Below are 12,929 nucleotides of genomic sequence, written 5' to 3'. Positions count from 1 at the left end.
GGGCCAAAGAAATGAAACAATAGTTTATTGGCAAGGAGTAGGGGAAGCCTCATGATGAATGAACATATAGAAACATCTTAAGTGTTATTAGTAACCAGTGAATTGTAAATTACATCATAAGGAGATGTGATTGCCTATGCAATTAGGGGGTAATTTGAAAAATAGATTTTCAGTGCTTCTTTCTGTATACTATGGACTTAAATTTTTTAAAGCAGTTTGTAAAAATTTATCCTTTGACATAAAATATTTACTTAAAAATCCCAATAGCAAGAGTAAATTATGAGAAATAGAGGAAAGATATTTATTGAAGGATTTTTATCTGTTTCTAATTTTTTGTTTATTAGGAAATAATATTAGAAAAATAGTAGTTATGACATACATGAGAGTGTTAACTATCTAATGATACCATGTTATAAAGAATCTTTAATCTTGAGAAATAGTTTTATAAGAACACTTATATGGAGTTGGGACTGGAAAAATTAGATGGGCAAGTCTTAGTAGGTTGGCCATTTCATTGTGGGAGGACAACATGAACAAAGACACAAAAGTGGAATTGAGTTTATTGTATGATTAATGATTAAAGTGATGATTAATCTGGCTGGGGAGTGGGGGTTCATTCAGAGAGACAGGGAGAGTGCTATTCACATGTTGCTAGGTACTGGGGACATAAGGATGACTAAAAGATGACAAAAATGAAAATTCAGGAGAAGTCAGATATGAGACAGTCTCCTGAAAGATCTGACAAAACTTAATGATATGATGAAAGAGAACGTTAAAAAGAATATATGGAAGTTTTGAGTTTGTATGAAGCCAGTAACAGGCATAGAAAAACCTGAGAAGGAAACCTTCGTGAGGCGAGATGATGGGTTTTGTTCTACAGTTGGTTTAGGATGCACACACAGAAAAGACGTTTGTCTTGTGTTCTGTCTTTTTAAGGTTAACTTAGTCTATAAAACTGGATGTTTTTCAGATCTCTCTGACCAGCTATTCTAGTATTTAAACTGACCATTGTGAAGTCTGCAAAAACCAACCAATAAACCAAATAAACACGCAAACAAACAAAAAAACAGGGTTTTGGGAGGGCTTGTTAAAAATAACAATAAATTCAGTAACTAGGCCTATGTGATTTCATTTATAAAAATTTTCTATGTCCTGTAACAGTATGTATATTTTATTTTATTCCCTTTTTTTGATGCTTTTGTTTCTCACTGTAACATATTGGGGATGGGGCCATAACCTTAAGGAACCAATAGATCTCATTCTAAACTGTATTATAGGGAAGTTTCTTTCTTTGGCAGATGGGAGATTCTTTGGTCAGAGAAACCTACGAAGGTGAATGCTTCCCAGGCTCGCCAGTTTAAACCTTGTATTAAGCAGATAAATTTTCCCACAAATCTTATCCGACTGGAAGTAAATAGTTCTCTTCTGGATTATTACACTGAATTAGATGCAGTTGTGCTACATGGTCTGAAGGACAAGCCAATGCTGTCTCTCAAGACTTCACTTATTGACATGAATGATCTCGAGGATGAAGACTATCCTGAAGAGGCTGGTTGTGGAATGGACAGTCTTAACAAAAAATTTAGCAGTGTTGCCCTCAAGGAAGGGCCAAATAATGGATATTTTGATAAACTACCATATGAGGTAAGCCAAAAATATACAGTAGTAATATTGGATATATCAGTGTAGACTTTTCAGTGTTTTGATATTTATGTTTATTTTGCTAGATATCAGAGGAATAAAGGCATTGGTAAGGTTTACATAATTTGATATGCTGTGTATTTTGATTTTGGAAAAAATATACAAAATTATGTTAAGTAATTTCATTGCTTTTGTTTTAGATTAACTTTAGTGATTCTAGATAAATAAATTATATCACTGTTTAACAGGAACCAAATACATAAGCCAATAATAAATTTCAGTCTACTTTAATTCATAATTATATGATGTAAGTATGGGCAATATGTGATTATAAAGTCATGTCAAATATAATTTGCTGTTAATTATAAAAGAGTAAAAAGATTGTGAAATGAATGCTTATTTCATTTAGAAGTCCACAGTTTCTCTGAGTATTATTTCTTCTTCTTTTCAAATTCTATTCTGTATTCTTCAACCTACAATTTTAGGCCTAGGTAGGTTCAGAGATACCACCAGGAAATGCTTTTTTATGTGTCTAGACTGATCCTGTATTCAGGATGTGTGGTTGTACAGGAACAGCCCTGCAGTCCCTGCAGTATATTTCACATTCTTGGCTATCAGGCATCAAGTGCCAGGAGGATTCTGCAGCCAGGTGACACCAAAACCTCTCCTCACTTGTTTCCAGATATCACGTGGGGTGGGAGCAGTGCTAGACGTTTCTGTCTCCTGCTGAAAACTGCTGTGCGCAGTTAAAAATAGCACCAGCTTTCTTTTTAAGAAAAATTTATACTCCTTTCTTTTCTTTCTTTTTTTGCTTTTTAGATTTATTTATTTGACAGGTAGAGTTACAGACAGTGAAAGAGACAGAGAAAGGTCTTCCTTCCATTGGTTCACTCCCCAACTGGCCGCTACGGCTGGTGCCAGGTGCTTCTTCCTGGTCTCCCATGCGGTTGCAGGGGTCCAAGCACTTGGGCCATCTTCCACTGGTATCCCAGGCCATACCAGAGAGCTGGGCTGGAAGAGGAGCAACCGGGACTAGAACTGGCACCCGTATGGGATATCGGCGCTGCAGGCAGAGGATTAACCCACTGTGCCATGGTACTGGCCCCGATACACCTTTCTTTAGAGATTTATTTATTTTGAAAGTCAGAGTTACAGAGTGAGAGGGAGAGACAGACAGAGGGATCTTCCATCTACTGGTTCACTCCTCAGATGCCACGATGGCCGGGACTGGGCCAGGCCGAAGCCAGGAGCTTCTTCCAGGTCTCCCACATGGGAGCCAGGGCCCAAGCATTTAGGCCATCCTCCACTGTTTTCCCCAAGCCATTAGCAGGGAGCTGGATTGGAAGTGGAGCAGCTGAGACAGAAACAGGTTCCCATATGAGAACGTGGCGACTTTACCCATTATGTCACAGTGTCGACCCCAATGCTCAACTTTTAACAAACTTAAATACCCTCCTTTCAAACTGGTGGTTATTTCCAGTTTCATTGTAATAACTAATTTAACTTACAGGGAACAATATGTCAGCCTCTTAAATGCCTGATGGTGACTATAATACCTGGTCATCATTTTGCAGCTAAAATGCTGTGGTGTATCCTGTGAATTGCTGAAATTGCCACATAAAGATGAATTGAAGGAATATATGGTAGGGGGTTTACTCAGAAGGGCATGGGACCAGGACCCCACCCAGGCCTTCTGAATCATTTCTTGAGTTATGGAGAGGAAGCATCATTACAGAATGGACAGATCGTCTGTTCTTAATGGGATGAGGGATAAGTTGGTGAGAGACAGGAGCAGGAGACAGTGACACAGTGGCTCCTTGGTGCTTTAAGGAGGGTATGTTCTCACAGTAGTGAGTGGGGGCACTGCCTTAGGACAGTGGATCACTTCTTGGATTCCTACCCATTCTCACAACTAGAAATTTAACTTCAGTGGACATATCTTAAACAATTCATAGAATTTTAACCATACCTATTAAAAATGCTTGACACATCAAATTCAAGTGAATGACTGAGGGGAATCTAGGCAAAGGAAAGAGAGTATACAGAGGCAAAAGTAAATGAAACCATGTCTGCCTCCAGTATTTCAGTATGGCTGAAATAATAAAGTTATCTTTTAATCCCATTTCACTGCAAAAGTTAAAAAAAAAATCAACTTACTATTTTATCCATTCAAGGTAGAGTATAAAATTATTACAGGTATGATGTCTTCTAACTTACCTTCTAAAGGATAAAAAGATAAGGGTAGTGGTAGAGGATGTCACAGAGTGGAAAAGTTTCTGTTTGTGATGAAGGTTGGGAGAGATTCCAGCATGTTTGTATTCTGAAGGGGAGAAACCTGTCGAGAGAAAAAGCTTCAAGTACATGCAAGGGGTTTAGTCTGTACAACAAAGTCCTGTAGAAGAAACCGGGAGTTGGGATCAGTTCTGGAGGGAACTGATGGCCTTGGTGAAAGAAGTGTACCATGTAAGGAGTTAATGCTGTGAAACATTGAATGATCTCACAGTGAATAAAAAGGGAAACACTTAAAAAGTGTTCTTTTCAAATTAACACATTATTTCAAGGGGAAATTAAACCATATTTAAATATTGCAATGATACCGTGTTCTCATAGTTTAAATAATTATATTGAATAGAATTAATTTTGAGGACAGATAGATCAGGATATCTCTTTGTACTAACTGCTTAGAAATTCTATTGAAATAACTGAATATTAAACAAAATTTTAATTCTGCAAATAGTTGGAGAAGTGCCCCAACTATTGCCAAGTTCAGATAATTCATAGATTCTTGCTAAGATTTAAGAAAAAAAATAATAGTATTTAAGCTTTCATAGAATAAAAAAGTTTTCAATTTCTTGTGAAACTAGTGTTATGCTGATTAAGATAGTATGCGAAAAACTACAGAACAGTTTTATATATGTAAACAATTTAAATATAGCACATTGGATGATTTTAAAAGGGTATTATAAGAAATCACTCAGCATTTCTGGAATTCAAGGATGTTTGCATATCAGAGAATGTACACAACAGTACAGGCCAACAAGAAGAAAATCCTGTGATCATCTCAGCAGGTGGCAAAACTACTTAACAAGTGATAGCTATATAGATATCAAATTGTATTCATTTCTTTTAAAAAGGAAATACTTTATTAATCTATCTACTAATTGGCTATTATCAGATATAACAGCCAAGTTATCGTATTTAATTATGAAACACTAGGAGTACATTGTTGGATATGATAATCACAAGTCATATGTACTGTTAAGCACCTGAAACATGGCTAGTCTGAACTGAGATTTGTTGAAAATGCAAAATATACACAAGATTTCAAAGACATTTCAAAAAAATGTAAAATATCTCAGTAATTTTATACTGATTACATGTTGAAATGATCACTTTTAATTGCATATGCTAAAAACTAACTCCATCTGTTTCTTTTTGCTTTTAGAAATTTAGTTACTAAAAATTTTGAAATGACATATATATGTTTTCTCCTGTTTATGGTACACATTGGAATTAAAAGCAAGAATAAGACAACAATGTTATTTTAAATTGTTCTGGATGTGTAAACCAATGCTAGTAAACACAAGGAAGAAGGAGAATGCATAATTTTTGGATAGGAGGCTGTAAAAGTTATCATTTGCAGACAATATCGTTATGAGAATTCTTAGGAACATAAACCAAAAACTATTAGGAACAGTAAGTAAATTGGCAGGTTACAAAGTTAATAGACAAACTCATAGTTTTAGAAACGTAAAGGATCATTAAATGATAAATCCTACCATACCCTTGAGAAGGAGCACAAAATATAGTGTCAGTTTTCCCCGATCTATTAACTTCAAAAGTTCATGGAAAATGTGTTATGGAAAAAAAATCTATGCATAGATTTAAAATATTTTTTAACCAGAATAAGCATTGTTTAATTCCAGTTTTCCATGAAAACTTTCTGGAAACCATGCATTCAATGAAGTCCCAATTAAAATGCAACCAGAATTTTTTTAACTGAAAAGTTCACTTTAAGAAGAGATGAAAATAACAGGAAAATTTTGGAAGAGTGATGGGTGGGCATTTAGCCTTATTCTCATTTGTAACCAAACCAGTGCACTCCAACACATATACCTTAAAAATTTTAGAACAAAACTTATTTTACCTAGAGGGCTATTAATATCAGAGAAATTATGGTAAGATGTAACAAAAATAATTCAGGAGCAGAGCAAATGGGAAGGAAACACTGGCAGCTTTATTAGCAAAAGGTTAAATTTCTGTAATTAAAAAACATAGAGAACTGCAAATAAAAGTAGTCCCATACTTTTTTCTTTTTAATTTTTTTCCCTTCTGAATGACAAAATTTAAAACTTTGATGCGGTTCTGTTTAGGATACAGGTGAATTGGTGCTTTTATACACTATGGATATATAATTTTACATGAATATTCTTCAGGGCAGTTCAGCACTATATCAAAACTTTTAAATGCATGTAATTAACTCCAAGGATATATTTGCAAAGTTTGCCAGAATAAACGTACATATATATTACATCCACATGATACTGCAGTATTCTAGTAGGAATTAAAATGGAGATACATCAGTGAGAAACTAGTTGGATGCTACGTCTTTGAAATGCAATGAGATGGATTTATATTAACAGATATAGAGAGACCTACAGTATGCTATCAGTAAGAACAGCAAGTTGCTGAATAGTGTATATAGTAGTAATATTTTAAGAATATTAAAAGTATTTCATAAACATTTATTTAGAAGAGGTAAGAAAACCTGTTAAGAGTGTTTATCTCCATGGAGAAGGATTATTAGAATTGAGGGTAGAGAGTAAGAAACTTCTCTTTTTTTCTACCTTTATTCAGTGTTTGGGTTTTCTAAATTTTTATCTAAATTTTTTTGTTTGTATATTTTACATGCCAACAGATTTGTCTGGATGATGGAACTTGTTTTAAAAATTATTAAATTGCAGTATGTATCAGGACTGCTGCAATGAGATTTTTTTTTAAAGATTCATTTTATGTATTTGAAATACAGAGTTACAGAGGTAGGTAGAGACAGAGAGAGAGAGGTCTTCCATCTGCTGGTTCACTCCCCCAGATGGCCACAATGGCAGGAGCTGCGCCGATCCAAAGGCAGGAGCCAGGAGCTTCCTCTGGGTCTCCCATGTGGGTACAGGGGCCCATGAATTTGGGCCATCTTCCACTGTTCTCCCAGGCCATAGCAGACAGCTGGAGCAGAAGAGGAATAGCCAGGACTAGAACCGGTGCCCATGTGGGATGCTGGCGCTTCAGACCAGGTCTTCAACCCGCTGCGCCACAACGTCAGCCCCTGCAATGAGATTTTGCAGTAGGGGAGAGAGATTGGGCTTGACTCTGAACACAGTGTGGGCAAGTGGAAATTTGTAGCCAAGGGGAACACTGAGGTTAAGTGGGTGGAAAATTACTGAAAGGAAGCATCGAGGATAAGTGAGATCCTGGTGAAATCAAACCAACAGGATTCTTACTAACGTGATTGGACATCACATGGGTGGCCCCCACTGGAGGATTTGTAGAGGATTTGCTAAACTGACTTTTACAAGAAGATGCATAGATGAGCCTAGAAGAAGAAAGTTCAGGTTGACTGTTTTGGTCAAGCAGAGAACCTTTGTCAGATTTGAGACTTTTAATTTCCTTGTTTTCAAAACACACACCTGATGTTAATTTTTTTTAAAGATTTATTTATTTATTTGAAAGGCAGAGTGACTGAGAGAGGGAGAGTCAAGAGAGAGCGGTCTTCCATTTGCTGGTTCACTCCCTCCCCAAATGGCTACAACAACCAGATCTGGGCCAGGCCGAAACCAAGAGCAAGGAACTCCCTCTAGGTTTCCCACATGTGTGCCCGGGGGCCCAAATACTTGGGCCATATTCTGCTGCTTTCAAAGTCCATTCACAGGGAGCTGGATCAGAAGAGGTGCAATTCACTGGGACTCCGATATGGTATGCCAGCCTCACAAGTGATGGCTTAACATGCTGTGCCATACCACTTCCCCTGATGTCATTTTTTTAAAGTCTAATTCAGATGTTAAGATACAAAAAATATTTCAAACCTCCTTATATACAATGCATCCATTAGCCAGCCAATGCTCATACTTTATAATATATTCATATTCATATAGTAAATATAGTAAATTTATTTTAGAGATCATATTGTTGTTAGTCTGTATATCTTGGCCCCAAAAGAACAAAATTCTGAACTGAAATTCCTACTGAACCTAGATAGTTACGTAAATTGAAGAAGAGCAGTTCAGTGAAAGCACATAATTACAGGATGGGTGTTTGGCCTGGTGGCTATGACTCTGGTCAGGATTGTCTGCATTCCGTATTTGAGTATCTCAAGTCACAGTTCTGATCCCAGTTCTACCTTCCTGCTAATGCACACCCTGGGAAGTAGCAAGTGATGGCTCAAGTAGTTGGGTCCCTACCACCCATGTAGGACACCTGGAGTGGATTCCTGGCTCCTGGCTTTGTCCTGACTCCACCCCAAGCCACTGTGGGCATTTGAGAAGTACCTTCCTTCTGTCTGGTGTTCTGTTTTTCACTGCCTATCTGCCTCTCAAAATTTTTAAAGGCCATAATTACAAAACAAAAAAGTTTAGATAAATAAACTCAGCCTTCTTTTTCATCTAAGTAATACTTTTAACATTTTAAAAAATATTTATTTATTTATTTTGAAAGAGTTACAGAGAGAGAGGAAGAGACAGAGATCTGTCTACTGGTTCACTTCCCAACATGGCTACAACAACCAGGGCTGGGCCAGGCCCAAGCCAGGAGCCAGAAGCTTCATCCAAGTCTCCCACGTGGGTGACAGGGCCCCAGACACGTGGGTCATCTTCCACTGCTTTCTCCTGCAAGGGAACTCCAGGGAGTTGGATTGGAAGTGGAGCAGCAGGACCTTGAGCCTGTTGCCCATATGCAAGTGGCATTGTGGGAGGCTGCTTTACCTACTTCACTACACCAGGCCTGACATTTTTAACATTTAATAAAATTTAGCCTTTTTTTCCTTAGAAGTCTTGATTCGAAATAAGATATTTAAGCAGAAGTTCTTTGAAAACTAGTTTAGACCTGAGATGCTTACCAGTAAGAAAAATAAGGGGCCAGCATTGTGGCATAAAGAATAAAGCCGCCCCCTGAAATGCCAGCATCTCATATTGGCACAGATTAGAGTCCTAGCTGCTGCAAGTTTAATCCAGCTTCCTGCTAATGCACCTGGGAAAGCAGCTGAAGATGGCCCAAGTGGTTGGGCCCCTGCATACACAGGGGAGACCTGGATGATGCCCCTGGCTCCTGCTTTGGCTGTTTAGGGAGTGAACCAGTGGATGGAAGATCTTTCTCTGTCTCTCCCTCTGTGTAACCATGACTCTTAAAGAAATAAATAAATCTTTAAAAAGAAGGAAGAAAAAGCAGACTAGGGAGACAGCTTTAATTAGAGATAAGCATCTTTTTGATACCACCTTCTTAATTTTTGAATCTGTTAACTGCTCTGTCATCACTGCCAGCTGCCTTAAGCAGGCCTCTTCTCTCTTCTGGAATTCTGCATTAACCCCTGTCTAGTTTCCATTCTTGCCCCCTTCAGTAGCACCACCTGCGATGATCTTCCTAAAACACAAATCCAGACCATGTCTCTCGGCAGTTTAAATCCCTTTGATACTCATTGCTTTCAGGATGAATCCAAATTCCTTGTGAGGGTCTTTGTTACCCAGTCCTCACCATTAGACTCTGTTCACTGTTCACTTACTTCACCCTTCATCTTTTAAAGCTGTCTTCCTGGCGTGAGCACATTTTGGCCTTGGAGTTAAACTTGTATGTTGTGTTAGACTCTAGTGTCTTCCTGTGCTGCTTCTGTTCAGGCTTTTAAAATATATCACTGTACTTATTGATTATCCCCACTGCACTGTGAACACTCTGTGAGGAGGAACTTTCTTTTCTGTCACTAGTGTCTGGCAGGTAATAGGTATTCAGTAAGTGTTGAGTCTATGAAAAATTGTTTTATTAATAGATTATCAAAGTACATCAATGTATCCTAAGAAAGTGAGTAGTCAACATGAGCTGAGTATACTTTTGAACAGTTTTGAAATATAATGTAGTCTTAAATAGGTTTTTTCCCCAATTTGGATAATTCTGTTGGTTTATTTGCTATATGAAAATACTGTTATAAAATATGTAACACTATTGTTCTTTACTAGGCCACATGCTTAATAAAGTGATACTGGTTTTCACTCTTAATGATCTTGGTTTCTCTGTTTTATGTAGCTCATTCAACTGATTCTGAATCATCTTACCCTACCAGACCTGTGTAGATTAGCACAGACTTGCAAACTACTGAACCAGCATTGCTGTGATCCTCTGCAGTACATCCACCTCAATCTGCAACCATACTGGGCAAAAGTAAATGACACCTCTTTAGAATTTCTACAGGCTCGTTGCACTCTCGTCCAGTGGCTTAATTTGTCTTGGACTGGCAATAGGGGCTTCATTTCTGTTGCAGGATTTAGCAGGTTAGTGCAAAGCCTTGTTGAGGTTTTTTTTTTTTTTTTTTTTTTTTTTTAATCAGCATGCTGTACTTACTCTTCAGTAGTTTTTATAATAAAAGTTCAAAATTATATATCATGAATCTCACAGAAGTAAAGAGATACTTTTAGTATATTATATGTTCAGAATGCTGCTGCTTATAAAAATATTTGAATTTTACTATTCTCTTCAGCTAAAGTTCCTAATAATATGGAAGTGAACTATACCTTTTTATATTTTTAAAATCCCAAGTGACTTTCAACAGCGCTCCCTTTTTTCTTTCTCATATTTTCTCATATTTTCAGCACAGATGATTAAGACATTTTAAAGACTATTTCCAAATCAAAATCTACCTCTTTAATGTGATTTGTCATAAATGGAAAACAATTTATTATAGAACATTTTTAATTAAATCTTAATTACATGTGCAATACATCACCCGGATTTAGAAGCTCATTTAAACTAATTATGTTGAAAATGCAATTGCATGCTAAATAGACGACCACACTTGCAGACCTGCCCAGGTGTTTCTGTTCCTTTCTATTTCAGCAGTTTTCTTACTATTAAATGTCACCTGTTAAACATTTGAAAGCTTGCACAAGTGCATGTTTATTTAGTAATAAATGCCACAGTAATTTTTTCTTATGATACAAACAGGTGTTTTATCTTAACTTTGATGATTATTGTTTTTATTATATGTTACATATAATCCCATTATTTCCATGAAGTTAAGTAATGAAGGAGTAGAAACTTTGGTGAAATTACCTATTCTTTTTAATTATCTTGTTTTTAAAGACAAAAAATAAATGCTGGCTACCTTTATACATATCCACAGTGGATATATTTTTGAACAGTAGTTTACGAATTAGAGATGTTTATTGGAGCCTTGTTCCCTTGTTATAAAAATATGCAATTCCAGAAGTGTTTGATATTTGATATTAGATTTGGATGAAGTCATGTTTGAAACAGTGTATTCAGAATGCCAACACTGATAGTTTTTGCGTCAAGGTAAAAAATAAACAAGCATTTGTGGCCCACAGCACATGATGAAATTGTAGATGCACTGAGTTTCTTTTCTGCCAGAAATTGAGTCTGGGGAAGGGGTTCACTTTGTCCATTTGACAGCTGTCCAGTGGAACACAATGTAGGAGCACAAAGGGCATAATTCCTTTCTTCCCCATCATAAAAGTCATGGCTGATACCCCTATAGCTAAAGACAAATTAACAAGAGATGAGTGTAAGAAGTTTAGTTAATCACAGTTTTATATGACACAGCATACCTAAGAGCGAAGGTTCAAAGATACTGGAGAACTGTTGGAGTTTATACTGTAGTTCAGTGAAGCAGGAACAGCAGTACAGACATGGAACTGGACAGAAAAGAGTGTGATCTGTTAGTAATAGGCAAAGTGGGAAAGCAAGACCTCCTTGTTGAGACTCTTGTCTCTGTATTAGCATATTTTGCTCCTGGGTATGGTTCAAGACCCTTCTGGAATGAAAGTCTTATGAAGATCTTATGATGTCCTTTTGGACGAGGGTTGATCAAGGAACTTCTTTTTGGGTAGCTCCTAGACAGATGGATAAAGGAAAGTTAGAGTAAATACTGTATGACTTGTTTGGAGGTAAAGGGGTTCTAGTACCCCTTACCTGACTTGGAGAAGCATAATTCTGGCTTCTATAGCTCACCTCAGAGAAGAATGAGGGCCAAGAGCCAGGAAGGCAGAAGAGGGTCTGAGAGACATTGGTTCTGCTTCTGCTCCCACTGTCTAGGTCAGTGTCCTCAGCATGCCAAAGTGCCTTATGTGAGGCCTTGTTTATTTTTTTTTTCAACGTATTTATTTTGTTTATTTGAAAGGCAGAGTAACAGGGAGAGAGACAAGAGAGAAAGACATCTTCCATCTGCTGGTTCATTCCCCTAATGGCTGGAACAGCCAGGACTGGGTCAGGCTGATGCTAGGAGCCTGAAACTACACCTGGTTCTTCTATGTGGGTGGCAGGAATCCAAGGACTTGGATATCTTCTACGGCTTTTCCAGGAGCATTAGCAGGGAGTTTGATTGGAAGCGGAGCATCTGGGACTCGAACTGGCACTTTGACATGGGATGCTGATACCTCAAGTGGTGGTTAACTAGCTGCACACCAAGCCGGCCCCTGGTGTTGTTTTCTGAGCCCCAAACACAACTTAGTCCTCCCTACTGCTCCTTGCCCCAGACATACCCATTTCATCTGCAAATTCTATTCTCTGATGATAGGATCAAGAACAGAAGCTAATGATCACTATTTAGAGCATATACTATCAATCAGGATCAAAGCTAACTGAATTTGAGAGCAGATTGAATGAGTGGTGTCGATAAGCATTATTTTACATTGTGAGGACCTTTAGGATGTTTTAGTTACCCTCATAGCTATTTCCCTAATGTTTTCCACTATTAGGAATGCATTGTTTTCACCTTTTGTATGCAAGACATCATAGTGAGTGTTGTTGACAACTTAAAATAATAAAGTTCCTACTTTCAGCTATATAGAGAGAAGATAATGGTATAAGGGTATATATTAACATCCTTTTTATATATTTTTATATGTTTTAGGACTTATTTATTTGAAAGTCAGAGTTAAGAGGGAGAGCAAGAAAGAGAGTCTGTGTGTGTGTATGAGAGAGAGAGAGAGAGAGAGAGAGAGATATCTTCTATTCACTGTTTCATTTCCCAAGTGGCAAAATGGCCAGGGCTGGGTCCAAATCAAAGTCAGGAG

The 12,929-nt window shown here is 37.4% G+C and overlaps 1 protein-coding gene across 4 annotated transcripts in view; it reads left to right on the top strand.

Moving 5' to 3' along the window:
* Positions 1-12,929, top strand: part of FBXL4 (F-box and leucine rich repeat protein 4) — a 77,985-nt gene that overhangs the window by 19,887 nt on the left and 45,169 nt on the right. For all 4 annotated transcript variants that reach the window (XM_062186528.1, XM_062186525.1, XM_062186526.1 and 1 more), the window contains exons 4-5: positions 1,299-1,644; positions 9,925-10,169. In XM_062186528.1, coding sequence (XP_062042512.1) covers positions 1,299-1,644; positions 9,925-10,169 — 591 coding nt within the window. The remainder of the gene's footprint in view (positions 1-1,298; positions 1,645-9,924; positions 10,170-12,929) is intronic.

The sequence above is a fragment of the Lepus europaeus genome, chromosome 3 (genome assembly GCF_033115175.1).
Source record: "Lepus europaeus isolate LE1 chromosome 3, mLepTim1.pri, whole genome shotgun sequence".
NCBI classification, from domain to species: domain Eukaryota; kingdom Metazoa; phylum Chordata; class Mammalia; order Lagomorpha; family Leporidae; genus Lepus; species Lepus europaeus.
This window is presented reverse-complemented; position numbering and strand designations above follow the sequence as displayed.